The sequence below is a fragment of the Scardinius erythrophthalmus genome, assembly GCF_964197995.2.
Source record: "Scardinius erythrophthalmus genome assembly, chromosome: 19".
NCBI classification, from domain to species: domain Eukaryota; kingdom Metazoa; phylum Chordata; class Actinopteri; order Cypriniformes; family Leuciscidae; genus Scardinius; species Scardinius erythrophthalmus.
The window spans coordinates 19,330,026-19,347,736 of NC_138239.1; the positions used below are offsets into that span (position 1 = coordinate 19,330,026).

At 37.4% G+C, this 17,711-nt stretch overlaps 2 protein-coding genes across 3 annotated transcripts; both read left to right on the forward strand.

The window, feature by feature from the left end:
• The first annotated feature begins 885 nt into the window (after positions 1-885).
• hmx2 (H6 family homeobox 2) lies at positions 886-3,170 on the forward strand. Its single transcript, XM_081394254.1, has 2 exons — positions 886-1,505; positions 2,249-3,170. Exons 1-2 carry the CDS (start codon positions 1,244-1,246, stop codon positions 2,794-2,796), a joined length of 810 nt encoding a protein of 269 aa, XP_081250380.1. The 5' UTR covers positions 886-1,243; the 3' UTR covers positions 2,797-3,170.
• Positions 3,171-6,983: 3,813 nt separating this feature from the next.
• LOC308707594 (uncharacterized protein) lies at positions 6,984-15,582 on the forward strand. 2 transcript variants are annotated; one of them, XM_081394188.1, is made up of 9 exons: positions 6,984-7,668; positions 8,196-8,675; positions 9,588-9,753; positions 10,511-10,993; positions 11,872-11,916; positions 13,802-13,843; positions 14,749-14,816; positions 15,095-15,138; positions 15,394-15,582. In XM_081394188.1, exons 2-9 carry the CDS (start codon positions 8,463-8,465, stop codon positions 15,455-15,457), a joined length of 1,125 nt encoding a protein of 374 aa, XP_081250314.1. In that variant the 5' UTR covers positions 6,984-7,668; positions 8,196-8,462; the 3' UTR covers positions 15,458-15,582. The 2 variants fall into 2 exon arrangements, with proteins under 2 accessions (XP_081250314.1, XP_081250315.1); XM_081394189.1 differs by lacking the exon at positions 14,749-14,816 and having other exon boundaries at positions 15,394-15,476.
• Positions 15,583-17,711: the final 2,129 nt, after the last annotated feature.

Genomic DNA, 17,711 nt, shown 5'->3' on the forward strand with positions numbered 1-17,711 from the left:
ACTGAAATTAGAAGCAATAATAATCACAATTTATCAAAGTGGGAAACCAGAGGCACGTACATGACAATGAATAATTATCCATCACGTAGTTCACAGAAAGCTATTAAAATGTTGGTTGTAATTTCTCGTTACAGGCAAACGTCCGGCTATTAAGTTGTGGAGGAAAAAGACAAATGTTGACCATACAAGTTAAACGGTTACATGTACAGTGTAAAGCATTTTTGGGTACATTTATAGTAGAAAAATTGCATATATTGTTAACCATGATGTTAATAATTTGAGCTCTTCATATTAAATATGTGTTACTGCAAAATGTACTGATAACTCTTGATGGAACAATGGAAGGCCATATGACTTTGTGTTAATCAAATTTGGCTTCCCCAACTGTGGTCAATAAAACACAAACGACACTAAAATAAAGCAATGCACATTAATTATTAATTAACTAAATAAGCTTAAACTAAACAAGATAAAATGCCAAATTAAACACTCTAATGTTCACGACTGATAAAAAGCATAAAAAGTAACTGGTTTATTATAAAAGTAACTAAACAAAAGTGATGTTTTGCCCCTTTTCCCATAAATTATAAGGTGCTTTTTACTTTTTAAAACATTTGTAAACAAAATCTATTGTAGCCTAGGCTAAAGGTATTGCCTTACTAGATAGAATATAAATGTGTAAATTAAAAAGTAATTCACACTTTTTACTGATATTGTTTTTAATATTTTACAGTAAAATGCTGTCTATAAAACATAATATTTACCATGTATGGAAAGATAGGCCTACCTTACGGTTATTCACGGCCAAATAACAGGTTCTTAGCCTACTGTTGCATTTTACATTCTTTTCCCCTTTAAAATTACTGACATTTTTTCTTTTTGCAGTGTAGCCTAATGTTTTGCAGCAAGTTGATCTCCATCGAGCGCTCCATTGAGGAACTCAAATATTATAACATTTGAAATTTCCGGGCGCGCTTTGAGCGCGTGATTGGCCAGCGCCGGTCTTACCTACATGCAAATGAGGGCACGTTCCACCCGCCTTGAGACCAGAGCGCGTGGAAGTGGAGAGGAATGCATTCGAACACTTTTGAGCCCACGAAAAACAAGTTTTTTTTAACGTCCCATCAGCTCTAACAAACCATTTTTAGATTTGAAGAAAAACACTCTCTATGTGTAGCGGAACGTATTGCTGCGTTGACATTTGATCATTTTTAGAATTTTTTTGAACTGTTATGAGGCGAGAATGAATAATTCGGAGGACAGCGGAAGCAAGTGCTCGCCTGCCCCCATTTCAAGCTTCACGATCCAGTCCATTTTGGGCACCTCCAACGAGGGAGTCCGGTCAGCTGGAAAGGACAGTCCCAAATCCCAGCCGAGGAAGCGGACGTTGTCCGTGTCATCAGAGGACGACTGTAGTGCCGGAGAGGATTCGGGCGACTGTTACTGCTCTGAGTCCGGTGTACCAGAGCCCTGCAACCCGCACCAGCCTCTCAACTTCTGCCTCGGTAAGTCACGATACCACCAGTGTCATTTTAGTGCTATAGACACTCGTTACCACCATGGTCAATATAAATATATTTGTGATTTCATGATGTTTATTAAGAGAGTCACTTTTGTAAAACGTCTCACTTCAGAATCATTAAGTATAAAACCCTATTTTTGTTGTCACCATGGTGACTGTCTTCTAATGTTGTCCCCATTGCCAACACTGAATAAAACTGCAGTCGTGTTTTTATCCGACATATTATCGCGCCTCGGTGAACAGGGGAAAGGTCAAATAATTAACCGAATTTAATCGAGTCTGCTAATTGATTATGCCGGCTTTCAGAGGCAACGCTGCGTTTCGTCAATTGAGCGTTAAATGTAACACGATTTAATTAATATCGTGCACCAGTGCTAGTCATATTGTATTGTTTATTTAACAGGGCACTTGTAACCTTTCAACAGTCGATCAAACAGTCAGAGTTCAAATTTAATGAACTCTTGTGTAAAGTATCGAGTAATGGCGATGTTTAGCCTAACGGGGGAAAAACAGTGAATTTGATGATGGACGAATATTCAAAGCACTTTTTATACCTCATTAAATATCAACGTGTTTTCAACTACTAGGCTATTTATTGAATTCACTAATGTGGACACATCAGTCATGCATATTGTTCCCACTGAAGCACGAAAGCTTTATCTCAATGGCTGTTATTCTTCAAGCACAATTTGATAAGACGATAGTTTTGTGCTGTGTTTGTTGCAGGTGCCACAAAGGGACTTCTACCTGTGCAGGATGGGATCGACCGCCGGCCGCATTTGACACCATCCATACTACCGGATTACAAAGAGGAGCAGGAGCGAGCGTGTAGCCAAATGTCTCCCGTTTCTGAAGAGAGACACCGTGACGGTCCGGACAAACAGAGCAGTTCCGCCAAGAAGAAGACGCGCACCGTTTTCTCTCGGAGTCAGGTTTATCAGCTCGAGTCCACATTCGACATGAAACGCTATTTGAGCAGCTCCGAGAGAGCCTGTCTCGCCTCCAGCCTGCAGTTAACGGAGACTCAAGTGAAAACGTGGTTTCAGAACCGGCGGAACAAATGGAAACGGCAGCTCTCTGCGGAACTGGAAGCTGCGAACATGGCGCACGCATCGGCGCAGACTTTGGTTGGGATGCCACTCGTTTTCAGAGAAAATTCGTTGCTCCGGGTGCCGGTTCCGAGGTCCATCGCTTTTCCAACCCCACTCTATTACCCTGGAAGTAATTTACCAGCTTTACCATTATACAATCTTTACAATAAGATTGAATATTAACTTTTGCGCACAACGAACATTCTTTGCTAAAGGATGACTATTACACTATTACACACTAAAACGTACAAATACACATCTAACTATGTTTGACGAAATTCATGTCTATTTATACCTCTTTATTTGGTGAAAAATTATATTTCTTAATATGCAGCAATTAAACGAGTCTATGTGTAAAACACAAAAGCAACACGGTTCTGTACATGTCCTATAAAATACACCATGTGTATACTGATTATTTTGTACTTTTATTTACATTTTTCTCCCCCGATTAACCCGTTTTACACATTATGAGGAGTGAAAACATTGAAATAAAAGTGTAATCATTCGATTCCTGTCTCTAAAATGAAAACATCTGAGATTAGAAAAGAACACTCATTAATAACAACAACAACAATTATGATGATAATAATAATAATGTTTTATTTATTAAATTATATTGTATTTCATTTTTATTTTAAAGAGAGGTCTATACACGATGAATTACCAGCTTTAAAACGGCAATGCCTCGTTTTGATTCAATGCCTTTGCTTTTAAACAACCACATTTTCCTAATATTTTGAATCGCAGAAGGCCTTCATGAATTTTAGTGAATTCATCTTTAGTGGTTCAGTGTGTGTGTGTATATATATATAGCTATGTGTGTATATATATATATATATATATATATATATATATATATATATATATATATATATATATAGCCTAGGCCGAGCCTATATATATTAGGCTATATATGACAGTGCTCTCTTTTTCGTGTGCTTATCAGCACAAGACAAACATTTTTGTTACAGTGACACTGGGTCATGTAAAGTGTCCCCAGTTGATGCTTTCGCAATTAGGGATAATTACATGTTGCTTGTCACACGAACACGCATTCAAACATTCTCGGAGACAAGCGGAACGTCAAAAGCGCAGCGGGGCCTCAGAGAAGCCGCAGTCAAGAATGACAGTGCTCGCGGTGCAATCTGATAAGACTCACCCGCTGTCAAATTACAAAGGGTGTAGTGGTGTCGTGTTGTACTGATTCCATGTTCTCTATTCCGGCCACGGAGAAAGTTCATTATCAGCACACAAGCACACTTTTTTCCGACATTATGACAACAGTTTGAATTCCATCTCCAAATGTGTTATTTTGGATCGATTGCAGATTAAACAACGTAATTTTTAAAGGATCTGGAGAAAAATGTGATATCGCGCACAAATAGGTTAAATATTAATTAATATATTTTAAATAAAATTCTACATACATTTTTAACATATCAATTAATCCTATCATTCATTCTTCAGGTGGCAGATATGGTCTTAATATAGAGAATAAAAAAAATAAAAAAATTGTATAAATAAATTGTATAGGTTTCATTTCGTTGGTTATAGGCTTGCCTATTAATTTATTATTATTATTATTATTATTATTATGAAAAAAAAAAATCATTTTATTTTTTTATTTTTCTTCACCCTAAAATGGCAAATGACTAAAACACTGAAACACCAGTGACTTCCCTAAAGGCAGGATAAAGAGAAGCTCCTAGCTTGCTGGTAATACTGTTGTTGCTGTCTGTTTGATTGACAGCTCAGACCAGAGGTCAGACTGCTCATGACATACATGCAAGCATAAACTCATGTGGCTTCCGTGTAAATTTCATCCTGTGGGTTTTCAGTGTTTTCTCACTGAGTGAAAGCGCGTACACTTCCATTTACTGCTTCACACACCCATCTGTAGGTGAAATGGCAGGTGTGAATTACAAATTTTAATAGCACAGCAATGAAAATGATTTGAAGTGGTTTGAAGAGGTGGAAGACAGTGTGGAGCAGATTTGTTGAGATGATGTGTTGTGCCTCAGGATTCATCAAACTTGCCTGGCACAGCGAAAAGCAGGAGTAATTCAGTTTGGGATGTAATTTATGAGCAAGGTAATGGGCACTATATATAAAGTGGGGAGAGAGAAAGAGAGCTAGAGAGCAATAGAAATACACAGAGAGAGAGAGATGGAGGGAAATGTTTTTCCATTCCTCTAATATCACAACTGACATTGGTCTATTAATTTAAAAGCAGTGCTAAATCAAAAAAAAAAAAAAAATCAAAATAAAAAACCTTCAACATTGCTCCCATGCATTCATGTCTCTGTGCCAACTTAGACAAAAGACCTATAAAAGGTGTTTTTAAAAAATACTGATATCTGTGTCCATATATTAGCTGATGATCTGTTTTCATAGCATGCATGTGTCTGTGTTTTGTTGAAACAGCAGCTGAACGTCTAACCGCTCAATAATGAAGCAGTGCTGCGGGTTTGGATGGACATTTGCCATAATTGTCACTCACTACAAACAGCATCTTGCAGAAGCTGCTTTTCTCTAAACGAATTTAAGAAAAACGTAACCAAGTTTCTGATTGGCCTGTGTATCACTTATGTTCCCCACATGAGCGGCTGTACCACCAGACTAATGGTTCAAATTAGGAGCTCGAGTCTGAACTGATTCTGGCTTATATCAAATCTTAATGGAGGAGCCGAAGGGAAATTATGTTTAGATCCCCCCCAGACAATAACTAAATATAAAGCCACTTAGTAATTTCCAGATGCACTCTGAGATAACTTTCAGTTATATGACAGAGTTTAACATTTCATTGATGCAGTGTTTTAGAATGAGCATCATTCACAGCAAAGTACAATACACACAATATGTATAGATTTAGAAATATATATTTATCACAAAATAAAAGTGATCATTTCTGCCCAAGCGATGATGAAAACTACCCGGCTTCCCTAATGTCCTCAATCCAGCGAGGCTGATCCCTTCTTCCATTGGGAAGTAGAAAGAAAGTCCATTATATTGAGCAAAATCAATAATCATGGTATATAAGTATCTTAGTCCAACCCAGTCTCACGGCAGTTCGTGACATAGTCACGAAATTTAATCTATTGATTCGTGTTCGTGGACACGATTTTCCCCATTTTTTCGTGTCACTCAGCACGACTTTCAATCTAATGTATTTCAATGGGACGTATTTTTCGTGCCTGCACCACGTTTTTCTTTCGAGAGCACAGTATTGTTTTTTTTCTCAATTGTTATTCATTTTGCAAACTTTAAGAGCTACATTACTCAATATTTAATCAATAGATTTTAATCCTCGTTTTTATTGCTTTATATTCGGTAGGCTACTCAACATTAATCTATTTATTCGTGTCCAAGGGCACAAATATCCTTATTTTTTTCGTGTCACTCAGCACGACATTCAATGTATTTCAATGGGACGTATTTTTCGTGCTTGCACGTCTTTCTTTCGAGAACACACTATTTTTTTTCTCAAATGTTTGGCTATTCCTTTTGCAAAATTTAAGGGCTACATTGCTCAACATTTAATCAGGAGATTTTAATCCTCGTTGTATTGTAGCCTATTCGGTAGGCTACTCAACACGAATTTATTCGTGTCCAAAGGCATTTCATTTTTTTCGTGTCACTCAGCACGACTTTCAATCTAATGTATTTCAATGGGGCGTATTTTTCGTGCTTGCACCACGTTTTTCTTTCGAGAGTTGTTTTTTCTCAATTGGTATTCATTTTGCCAACTTTAAGGGCTACATTACACAACATTTAATCAGGAGATTTTAATCCTTGTTTTTATTGCTTTATATTCGGTATAGGCTACTCAACATGAATCTATTTATTAGTGTCCATGGGCTCAAATTTTCTTCTTTTTTTCGTGTCATTCAGCACGACTTTCAATCCAATGTATTTCAATGGGACGTATTTTTCGTGCCTGCACCACGTTTTTTTTTCGAGAGCACCGTATTGTTTTTTCTCAATTGTTATTAATTTTGCAGACTTTAAGGGCTACATTACACAACATTTAATCAGGTGATTTTAATCCTCGTTTTTATTGCTTTATATTCGGTATAGGCTACTCAACATGAATCTATTGATTCGTGTTCATAGGCACGAATTTCCTTCTTTTTTTCGTGTCACTCAGCACGACTTTCAATCTAATGTATTTCAATGGGACGTATTTTTCGTGCCTGCACCACGTTTTTTTTCGAGAGCACGGTAGGCTATTGTTTTTTCTCAATTGTTATTAATTTTGCAGACTTTAAGGGCTACATTACTCAACATTTAATCAGGTGATTTCAATCCTCGTTTTTATTACTTTATATTCGGTATAGGCTACTCAACACAAATTGATTCGTGTCCATGGGCACGAATTTCCTTCCTTTTTTCGTGTCACTCAGCACGACTTTCAATCTAATGTATTTCAATGGGACGTCTTTTTCGTGCCTGCACCACGTTTTTCTTTCAAAACACAGTATTGTTATTTTTATTTTTTTTTGTGATTCATTTAGAAAACTTTAGGGGCTACTTTGCCCATCATTTAATCAGGAGATTTTAATCCTTGTTTTATTGCTTTTTAAATTATAATCGGTAGGCTACTCAACATTGTAAACCATCGTCAGTGCTTCCTTACATTAAAAAAATATGTATATTATTCCTGAATGCGAGTGCAAAGTTGAGTTACGGCTATTGCTTCTAAATATTCCTGTTTCTTTGCTGAAAAATACCGGTTTTCCATCGGTTTGGCGTGTCAAATCTAACAGTAACTACATTTCCCACGAGCCTTATCGACCGTTACTATGGATGACGACAGATAAAACTGAGGACCCGCCACCGATTCTCTTTTAATGATATCCTCATCTTTTTTCAACACACACGCGAAAGTGTGCTTGATAATTCAACAATACTATGTGTTATGGCCATCAGTTTTATTTGTTTCCAGTATTACCCATGATCATCAGCTTCCGTTGCTATGGAGACGGAGCCAGCCCGCCCTGTAATTGGGTGATTTCTTCAGTGATTTCTCATTGCGCTCAAACCACTTTCCAGGTAAGTTGCTAGGCTCATTCGTACGTAACGATCACGTTTTGCTATAAATAATTGATGCATTTGCCATATTAGATTCACATGATTTACACGTTAGGGCAACGAATTAAAGCCCGTCCAAGGTTTGCTCATTATCAGAAAAAAATCCTGTGAAATTAGGCTTGCTAAATGGATAGCCAACTTCAACATGCTAACTCTAACGTTAGTTATCTAAAATATGTAATTTTCTCTCGATCATCGTGGTTCACCCACAGTGTCACTGTAATGTGTCAGTAATAACAATATTATCACTTGGTCTAAACTTATACTGCACATAACGCTGCCTTTTAATCTGGGATGTCGAACCCCAGGCACATGTTACGCGCGCGCGCCTTTAAAAAAAAATTACGCGCACAGGAAATAGGAGCAACGTGAATCTGTATTTATTTATTTTAAGTATTTATAAGAAAATGGGAATCACTCACTATTAGGGTCATTAATAGGGTACATAAACACTACATAATCAACATTTTCTGTTGTTCTCCATGCAGATCCTGTCAAACACATCACCTGTCCGAACCTATAGCCACACCTGATTTCAAAACCCAAAGGCACTTTTAAGAGCCAACCTCAATCTCTTCTTTATTTTCTATATCTCACATTCTCTCTGTTCTCAATATCTATATTTCTCTCTCCATCTATCTCACAGTCTTTATCTATTGCTCGTTCTTTTCTCTCTGTCTGTCTTTGTCTACTTGTCTCTTATCCATCTTTGTCTGTCTGTCTGTCTGTCTGTCTGTCTGTATCTGACTGTTATAATGCCGGGGGGGTCTACAAAAAAGAACTGCCCTTTTTGTCAGGGCATTTTATTTTGTGCACAAAAGGTCTGTTCACACTGTAAAAAGGAGCAACCTCAGAAGCAGCGCCTCAAGAAGAAGCTTCAGAGGTTTGATGAGAAGCGAGATGAATGGGTGGTTGGTCGTAAGAAAAACCACAACATTGCATCCATCAAGGATGAAGCCAATATCCTGGTACGTACAATTTCATACATGACATTAAACTTTCCAGATCATCTAGGAAGTACATTCAGTGGTACCATTTGTTATTAAGTGAGCATGCCAGCGCAAGGTCAGAAAGACAGTATTTTTTGCCAATATAGATAAAGTTAAATTATTTTTTTCTAATGATACTTTGTCCTCCCTGTGTCATCAGAACTAATTTAAAAGTACAATTTAACTATCAAATTTGAAGGTAGATGTAATTGTGATTTTTAGTTTTTATTTTAGTGGTAGGCTAATACCCTAAAGTAAACACATCTTCACCATAACACATCACAGACCTTAATGATCTACCAGAGCAAAATTTGAACACACAGCAAATATAATTGATACTCAGGAATTCTTGAGTTCATAACAAATACAGGCATGTATTGTGACAGAATTGCAATATAATAATCAAACTTTCTTATCGAGTGGATGAGAAATAACAAATGAACTGCATTCATACTGTACTACTCAAAACAACAATGTGCACGTGTCTACTGTAAATATGTGCAGCATTCACCCATTTGGTCATGTTATCACTAAGGTTCTGCCTTTTTAAAATAAATCTTTAGATTGTCATTGTCCAGTTGCACAATGGCTACATAATCTTATCAACGTAGGTGCAAAACCCAAGCTCCTAATATTACAAAAAGTTATATTTTAACCTTATTTTCTATATATATTTGTTTTTTTTGCTTCTACTGTATGAGCCTTCCTGTTTGCACATACTTGGTTTTACAAAAGCAAAACTCACTATTAGGTTAAAAATCCTGAATGGCAGTAACCTGGATGCTGTCATTAATAATGTTATATTTTCTTAATAATTAATATTCCTAGTTATTTTTTATGTTGTTTTTCTATTTCATTAAACAGCAAAAATACACAATGTTGTCATTGCAGCTTGAGAAACTCCATGCCATTGGATACAAGCCAGTTCTGCTTCTTGGAAAGGAGACCAAAAAAAAAGAAATGAAGTGTGAAATATTAACCCCTCGCTGCACCCTCTCCGCCTATGCCCAGGACTACCTTCAGAAGATAGGTTCATTTTATGAATACCTTTGTGAAGGTGAGATGCATGCACTGTATCTTAAAGTCACAGTTCACAATTTGTGTTGAGAGCGCAAAAGATTTTATTATCTTAAAGGAGATTTAACATTGAGCTTAATTTTTTGTAAATCACAAAAATCTGGACATACTAATTGAACACATGAAATTCGCAAAGACACGTTTTGGTTACTGGGTCAATGAATTAAATGATAATATATATATATATATATATATATATATATATATATATATATATATATATATATATATATATATATATATATATATATATATATATATATATATATATATATATATATATTCAATAAAACAATATCAAGGACGGCGCTAAAATGTAGAGCATTACCAGAAATAACACAAAGAAAAAGAAAACAATCAAATGTTGGCTGGATACACCAAAAACTTACACTGCTACTAACTTTGAGGCATAACCCAGACTGTAAACAAACATTATACTTGTCATTTTTTGAATAGATATTATGAGCAGTTTGGGTTTTATTTTCCCGACTTAAAGATATATTGTATTGGTTATAGTCATTGGAAATCAATCAAATATATTGCAGATATCTAATACATCCAGTTGACACTCAATAGTTCTCCTGCAATCAAAAGTGCCTTCAAATCTGGTTGGGCAAAATTTGGACTAGGCCTATATGATTCAAACAGATTAAAACTTAAAACAGGTACAGATCAAGCTTATGGTTAACCTCTATGTTTTAAATAAGCAAAACACAACACTTGTTTAACTTGCACAGGTTGGACCCAGGATTCCAGTGGCAATGATGATCAGCTGATTACGCTGCATCTCACACCCTGTGACCCATTGGAGAACAAGCAACCGGAAGAAGGTGAGCAGGCGAGCCCCGTGGAGGGGCAGGTGGATCAGGCGAGCCCCGTGGAGGGGCAGGTGGAGCAGGCGAGCCCCGTGGAGGGGCAGGTGGAGCAGGCGAGCCCCGTGGAGGGGCAGGTGGAGCAGGCGAGCCCCGTGGAGGGGCAGGTGGAGCAGGCGAGCCCCGTGGAGGGGCAGGTGGAGCAGGCGAGCCCCGTGGAGGGGCAGGTGGAGCAGACGAGCCCCGTGGAGGGGCAGGTGGAGCAGACGAGCCCTGTGGAGGGGCAGGTGGAGCAGACGAGCCCTGTGGAGGGGCAGGTGGAGCAGACGAGCCCTGTGGAGGGGCAGGTGGAGCAGACGAGCCCTGTGGAGGGGCAGGTGGAGCAGACGAGCCCAATGGAGGGGCAAGGTAATTAGAACAAATTTAAAGAGTTACAGTTTATATTTGTAAAGGCCTAAAGTGTTTGACCAATGGGTTACCTTGAATTTACTTGACTTCCAGTTTATTTCCCCCATAGAGCTTGATGCAGGTTAGGGCTCTTTTCAGCATCGACATTGCAATGTGTGCATGTGAAATAGTCACAATGCAGGATGCATGATGTCAAGTAGGGGAAATGAACTCAAACACACCATGCTATAACTTTTTTGCTGGTTGATAAATTAAAACTCACAAGGTTCTCATTTTCCATGGATAATCTGCTAGAAAAGTTGATCTGATATTACATAATTAGATGGTCTATCCGATTCTGTACTAGGGCTTTTGGAAGGAATTTTGTGAGTCTATTATAAATCTAAAAGTAAAAAAAAATGCTACTAATCGAATGCTGAAATTACTTGGCCAAAATTAAAGATTAAAGATATTAGGATAATTTGAATATTCAAAATAATTGGGAATGTCAGTGTCCCATGCACACTAAACTTGAAGGCAACATATCTCAATTTATCAGATTGCTATGAAATTTGATGAGCACATTTCATGCTCACAACCACACCACCATTTTCCCACCCCTTGCGTTCCTTGATCAAGTCAGCGAAGGATCAGCTCTTGTTGAAACAAATTAGGATTATCACAAACAGGATGGACATAAGCGAGAAAGTGAAACACGTGGAGTAAATGGAGCAACCTTAATTCAATCGCAATAAGACTACATGTACTTTACACCTATTAATACATGTACTGCCACACTTGTGCGACGTTGTGGTCTTTCAGTATTTTAAATAATAAGTTAAAGATTTATTTGGTATATGAGTAATTTTCTTTCTCCAAACCCATTGCTGTCTTCACAGGGTCAGCCAGGGGCACAGTTGCAAGTCGCAAAAAGAAAAAGTCAGGTATGTAAATAATGTTTGTTGGGTAATTATTGGTGGTTCTGATAACTGTTACCATAGCTCATTAGTCAAGCAGATTCTCTTAAAGGGTTAGTTCACCCAAAAATGAAAATTCTGTCAGTAATTACTCTCCCTCATGTTGTTCCAACATTCATGTTTACCTCGAAGCTAATACTCCCGCTAGCATACAATAGCCACATTAGCAGTTAGCTGCTGTTTGTTACACACAGTAGAGCAATAAAAACACAGTCTTAAGGCCCGTTCACACCAAGGATGATAACTATAAAGATAACGATAAAGATATAATTCTAAAAATCGTTCTCCATATTAAAGAATAACAGAGTTCACACCACAACTATAACGATAAAGATATGAGGAACGATATCATAGGGATCACTTTCAGAACGATTTTTTTCCAGCTGTCGAACGATAAAACACTGACAGCCAATCAGAATCCATTCTAATTTAAAGGTCTCGCGCATTTAAAATGGATCTGGATCATCCGGGCGCGCGCGTGCTTAGAATAAAAAGTCCGTTATCGGTCGCTGGTGTGGACACATATATAGTTATCTTTATCGTTATCTTTATAGTTATCGTGCTTGGTGTGAACGGGCCTTTACCGTTTCAATTGCAGGCAAGTCTCTGATTGTTGAAAATGGCCCCTTTTTCCCGAGCTTCGATGCCAACTTCGCCTGATATTGCCCCAAATTTGTGAAGGATTCCGGCGTAAAATGTTTAGTTAGCACAGACACCAAACGTTAAGCCAGTGGGAAGGGTTGTAGGAACCGCGTCATTAAAAATGAATTTAATCCACTGGTCCCTGATAGCTAGGTCCGTTCTTGGTAGAGAAAACACATTTACATGTTGATTCTGGCAGTCAACAACAGAGCAACTCACGTGTGCACTACGTTTCTGCATCTTTCGCGACTGAATTGAATATGAGGGGGTAAGGGGCAGGGCAGGCTTCCCGCGGCATAGGTCTGCGGTGTCCATATATGGTATATCCTGCCCCGTCATGACGTCAAGTCGGGGCTGAAATTAAAATCTCGTATTTGAGTGCGCGTGCACGCTTGCTGGTTGATGAATCCTGGGGTAAACAAACGCTTCACTTTTAAATATCGGCTTCCCGGCCAGTGTATAATCGTTAGGCAATCATAACATACATTGATTCTCGTGGAAAAGTGAAAATTACAGGTTATGACTCCTTTAAGATTGAGCAACTGGAGTCACTTGGACTATATTAACAATCTCTTTAATACATTTTCTGGGCCAGCAAGTTTCAATCCCTTAGTAGCCTATGGAAATGTGATCCAGCTCTCAGATTTAATCAAAAATATCTTAATTTGTGATCCGAAGATGAACGAAGGTCTTACGGGGTTGGAAGAACAACATGAGGGTGAGTAATTACTGACAGAATTTTCATATTTGGGTGAACTAACCCTTTAAGTAAATAAATGAATTACGCAAATAGAATTTAAAGGGGACCTATTATGCTAATTTCCAGTTCTATATTTTTGTTCTGATAGTCCACTAGAGTAGCTTTGCATTATCCTTAAAAAAAAATCCTTATTTATCTTGAACTGGTCCTTTATGCAGACCCTGTCTGAAACGAGTCGTTTTAGATGGAGTATTCTATAAGCCTACTATGATTACTATTCTAATGAGCCTCAGCCTGCATGTCATGTAAAATGTGGAGCCAAATATAAACAGCGTGTTTGCAGACACATTAACTGAAATAGAGGATGGTCTTTTTCCATATTTCAGGGGTCTCTACTCTCTAGACACACCAGGGAGTCAGGGACACATATTTATGTTGAAAAGACATTACAAAGTGCATTTTGTCTAATTAATGTAAATGTGTTTTTTTGTTTTTTGTTTTTTCTCACAGGGGGACCAAGGCATATGCCGGAAAGGAAAAGGTCACAAAAGAGTAAGTGCATTGCATGTAAATGCAATGATTGATACTTTGCTATACATTGCAACTTTTACCCCGGTTTATTTGCTATAGTTCCATTGCTTTTTTTTAACTACTTAAAACAGACAATTAGTCAAAATTTTATTTATTTATTTAATCATTTAGCAAAAGCTTTTATCCAAAGCGACTTAGCGACCCGCAACAGGGCAACAATATGTAAATGTCTTGACCAGTCCAGCTAGTCCAGCGTAGCACACATAACCATGATTATTCATAATAGATATAGAATAGTAATAATAATAATAATAATAATAATAGTAGTACATAATAGTAATAGTGAGATTAGTACAATTGACAACCTATAAAATCCAACAGGCTTAATTAGTCTAATTTGACCAAAATGCATTGTAGTAGTAGAAGCAGCAGCAGTGGAGTATTCTCAGTTGTGAGCTGTGGCTTAGCAGTAGTATGGTTATTCAAGCAAGCATACCACATTGGAAATTAGTGATTTGGTTCCATGGTACATGTTTTGATTAGTGATAAACATCACTTGTTGTCATCCTTGCAAGTCTGCTCCCTACTTAAAGGGATACTCCACTTTTTTTGGAAATAGGCTCATTTTACAACTCCCCCATAGTTGTACAGTCAAAATACAGTAATATGTAGCAGCGCCTGAAAATGGTCGACCCTAGTCTACCGAGCTGGGGACTATTTTCAGGCGCTGCGTCATATCATTACGTCTGCTGGACTCATGGTACGGCAGCAAAGTTTCTTGATTATTACGCAGGAATGAGAGTATAGTTCCTAGCCATATCAGCCTAGAAAATCACAAAGTGATTCATAGTTGTAAGTCTTCATAGTTGTGTTTATTTTGTTCCTAAACTAACTAATAAGTATTTGAAACGTGTTTTTGTTCACAGATTGCTCCTACCACACTCGCCTAGAGGCTTTCCCCATCAGGAGTGTAGTAAGAGAAAGAGTGAGAAAGGTTAGACAGTCATAAAGGAACTGCAGAGTGTAGGCAGTATGCAGAGTGCAATATAGGATTTAGAAACTTCCTTGTGAGTTGGCAAATACATATTACAGTATACATACCATAATTGTTAGGTAGATGCTTTTTATGTGTTTGGTCTTTTTTGAATTACAGTTTAGAAAGGAGTGTCTACTGAAAATAATGACCCATTGTATCAATGAAACTCAGTGCCTATAACCAGACATAATAGCCTTATGCTAAGAATGGAATTATTTATTTATTTTTCTTGATAGGGCAAAGCAGAAATGTTGGTTGACTGGGAGCCCTGTCCAGTATGGTAAGTATTTCTCTGTTCTTCTGCTTTATGAATTAGAGATAGGGGGGTTGGCTACAATACTTTTTCTATTAATCCGTTCTGTTTCAGATTAAACAAGCATTATAACAAGTGTAAAGCACACATCATTACAGAACTATAACAGTTTCATTTTCCATCTATGAAGGACCACCACCATTAATGCATGCATGAAGGTGGTGGTCCTTCATAGATGGAAAATTAAACTGTTATTCCCTAAAAATTCCCTTCTGTTTTTAGTGGTGAGCAGTGGGCCCAGTCCTGGCAGCCAAAGGATTCTCTCCGAAATAATGAAAATAAATAAAATGTATGTTTTGAACTCCATTTTGGTTTCAGCGTATTTATTCAATTGTTTCTGTTTTGCATTTGAAGTCGTATCTCATCTTTCTGTAGTAATGAAAAGGTGAAAATCTCCAAGAATGTGACCTGGAGTTTAATCTCGAGAGGGCTGTACTAGAAATGTACTTAATCCAACTGAATTTTCTTCTTCAGATGTTATTCAAAAGCATGTTTTCATATTTCATGATTATACATTGCACTTTTATTTTATTACAGTTGACGCGTAACTTGATTTCATGTTCTGTTGTCTGTGCTTTTCAAAGTTCACTTAACCTCACTGTGCACTGTTAAGAAATACAGCCTTATGGCTTGTTTGACATGAAGCTTAAATATGAAGTTCAACAAATAAGACTGACCTTCTTTATACTCACTCATTACTTTATATCTTTTACATTCTCTCTCACTCTCTTCTACTCCAAACTCATCAGCTGACTGGGCGTTTTACGTCTTAAACCAAATGTATTTTCTTCTCAACCCTCTTGAGCCAATCGTGTCATAGGTCCCTCCGCTGTGCTCATCAGGAGAAGAGCTCCACATTCATCCAGATCTCAGCATTGCTACTCACCCCTTCACCACCACCAGTGTCGGCTCCATGTAGGGGATATCCCTCTTCATATCATGCATTTCTCTACAGTACACCTTTAAAAGAACGATGTTTCGATGTGTTCCAATTGCCAAAGACTATATAGTTTCTACTTGTCATGCACCTTGTCAATAAATTTGTTTGATCACCCTTTAAGCCTCTTGTGAGTAATAAAGCAATACATAAGCATTTGGTGTATTTTCACTTATATTTTTGTGAAAGACCACAAATACACTATGATAACACTTGCAAAAGATGATAATTTTTGTTTTTACTTTTCCATACATCAAATTCAAAACAATATGATGATGTGGTTGAGACAAAAGAAACAACCTTCATTGAGTATATTTATATGTGGAATTTGTTTAACTTTACAAGTGGATTCTTTTTAAATGAAAATGTAGCCTATATATAATTTAATCAGGGCCTTCAAGTTTTATAAAAAAATTGGAGTGAGGTTACATTTGTTTGGGGAGGAGCCCCTCAAATATTTGAAACAGTGACCCCTCGGCCCCAAGTTTTTGCTTGCAGTTCAGTTTTATCTATTGTTCATAATTGACCAGCACAAACAAATTATAACAATTGGTAAATCTGATGAAAAAAACATGCATATTTAATCCAAATAAAATAAATGGTTTTATATATTTCAAAAGATAAAGCATAGAACTGTGCGGAGCCGCTTGTTGGCTGAAGTACCAGTTCCATCTGTCACACTTTGATCTCTCTCACACACGTGATCTCTCTCTCTCTCTCTCTCTCTCTCTCTCTCTCTCTCTCTCTCTCTCTCTCTCTCTCTCTCTCTCACACACACACACACACACTGATTTAATTATAAAGATACATGGATCACCATGATTTTAGCTTCTAGAATAGAACAGTTTTTGTCACTAGTTAAAAGACAAATATTGATTTATTGTGAAGGTCTTGATCTGGACAGTATATCGCACATTTTGTCTCCTAATGCTGACATATTTATACACAGCAGTTTATTACATTCATCAGGGCAGGGGGCAAAACAAACACGTGGAGGCCATAATTAAATAATAATAATAAAAAATTAAAGGTCGCTCTTTGAAGGACTAAACTCCCGCCGACAAACTCGAATTCATTTCTACTGTAGGCTACAGCCTATAGCCTACCAGCTAAAACCACAGATGTTAAATCCTGGCGATTTTGTTTCACCCTGATCATCTAAATGCAGCATAATGTATGTTTTGGCTGTATAATGTATGTTTCTTGATATATATAATAGTAAAGACACATTTTTATAACCCTGGTCGGGAAACCAGAAGAACTACAAGTATGGTGGCTGATTTGTACACTTTGTAAGAAGTTCTATGGCGCGTCTCTTGTGGGAATTGTAGTTTATAAATAGCGTACATTGGAGATGGCCCTGATGGTTGTCCTACAACTACAATATCAGTTAAATATACTTAATGACCTGAGATCCTAGCGATTTTTTTTTATTTTGATCATTACTATCACTATATACACAAACTGTAGTTTTTTTAGGAGCCATGTAGAATCTCAAAAACAAACACACTCTACAATACACACTGGTGAGATAGGCTACATGCAAACCAATACTACAAAAACTAATGCGGTAATACGCAAGCGATGTTGGTTGTGGTTCTCT

Excerpts from the sequence above, each read along its gene's own strand:
- LOC308707594 (XM_081394188.1), top strand. The coding sequence starts at position 8,463 with ATGCCGGGGGGGTCTACAAAAAAGAACTGCCCTTTTTGTCAGGGCATT. Across the intron at positions 11,917-13,801 it reads TCGCAAAAAGAAAAAGTCAG|GGGGACCAAGGCATATGCCG; the intron begins GTATGTAAATAA and ends TTTTTCTCACAG. Across the intron at positions 15,139-15,393 it reads TGGGAGCCCTGTCCAGTATG|TGGTGAGCAGTGGGCCCAGT; the intron begins GTAAGTATTTCT and ends TTCTGTTTTTAG.
- hmx2 (XM_081394254.1), top strand. The coding sequence starts at position 1,244 with ATGAATAATTCGGAGGACAGCGGAAGCAAGTGCTCGCCTGCCCCCATT. Across the intron at positions 1,506-2,248 it reads GCCTCTCAACTTCTGCCTCG|GTGCCACAAAGGGACTTCTA; the intron begins GTAAGTCACGAT and ends TGTTTGTTGCAG.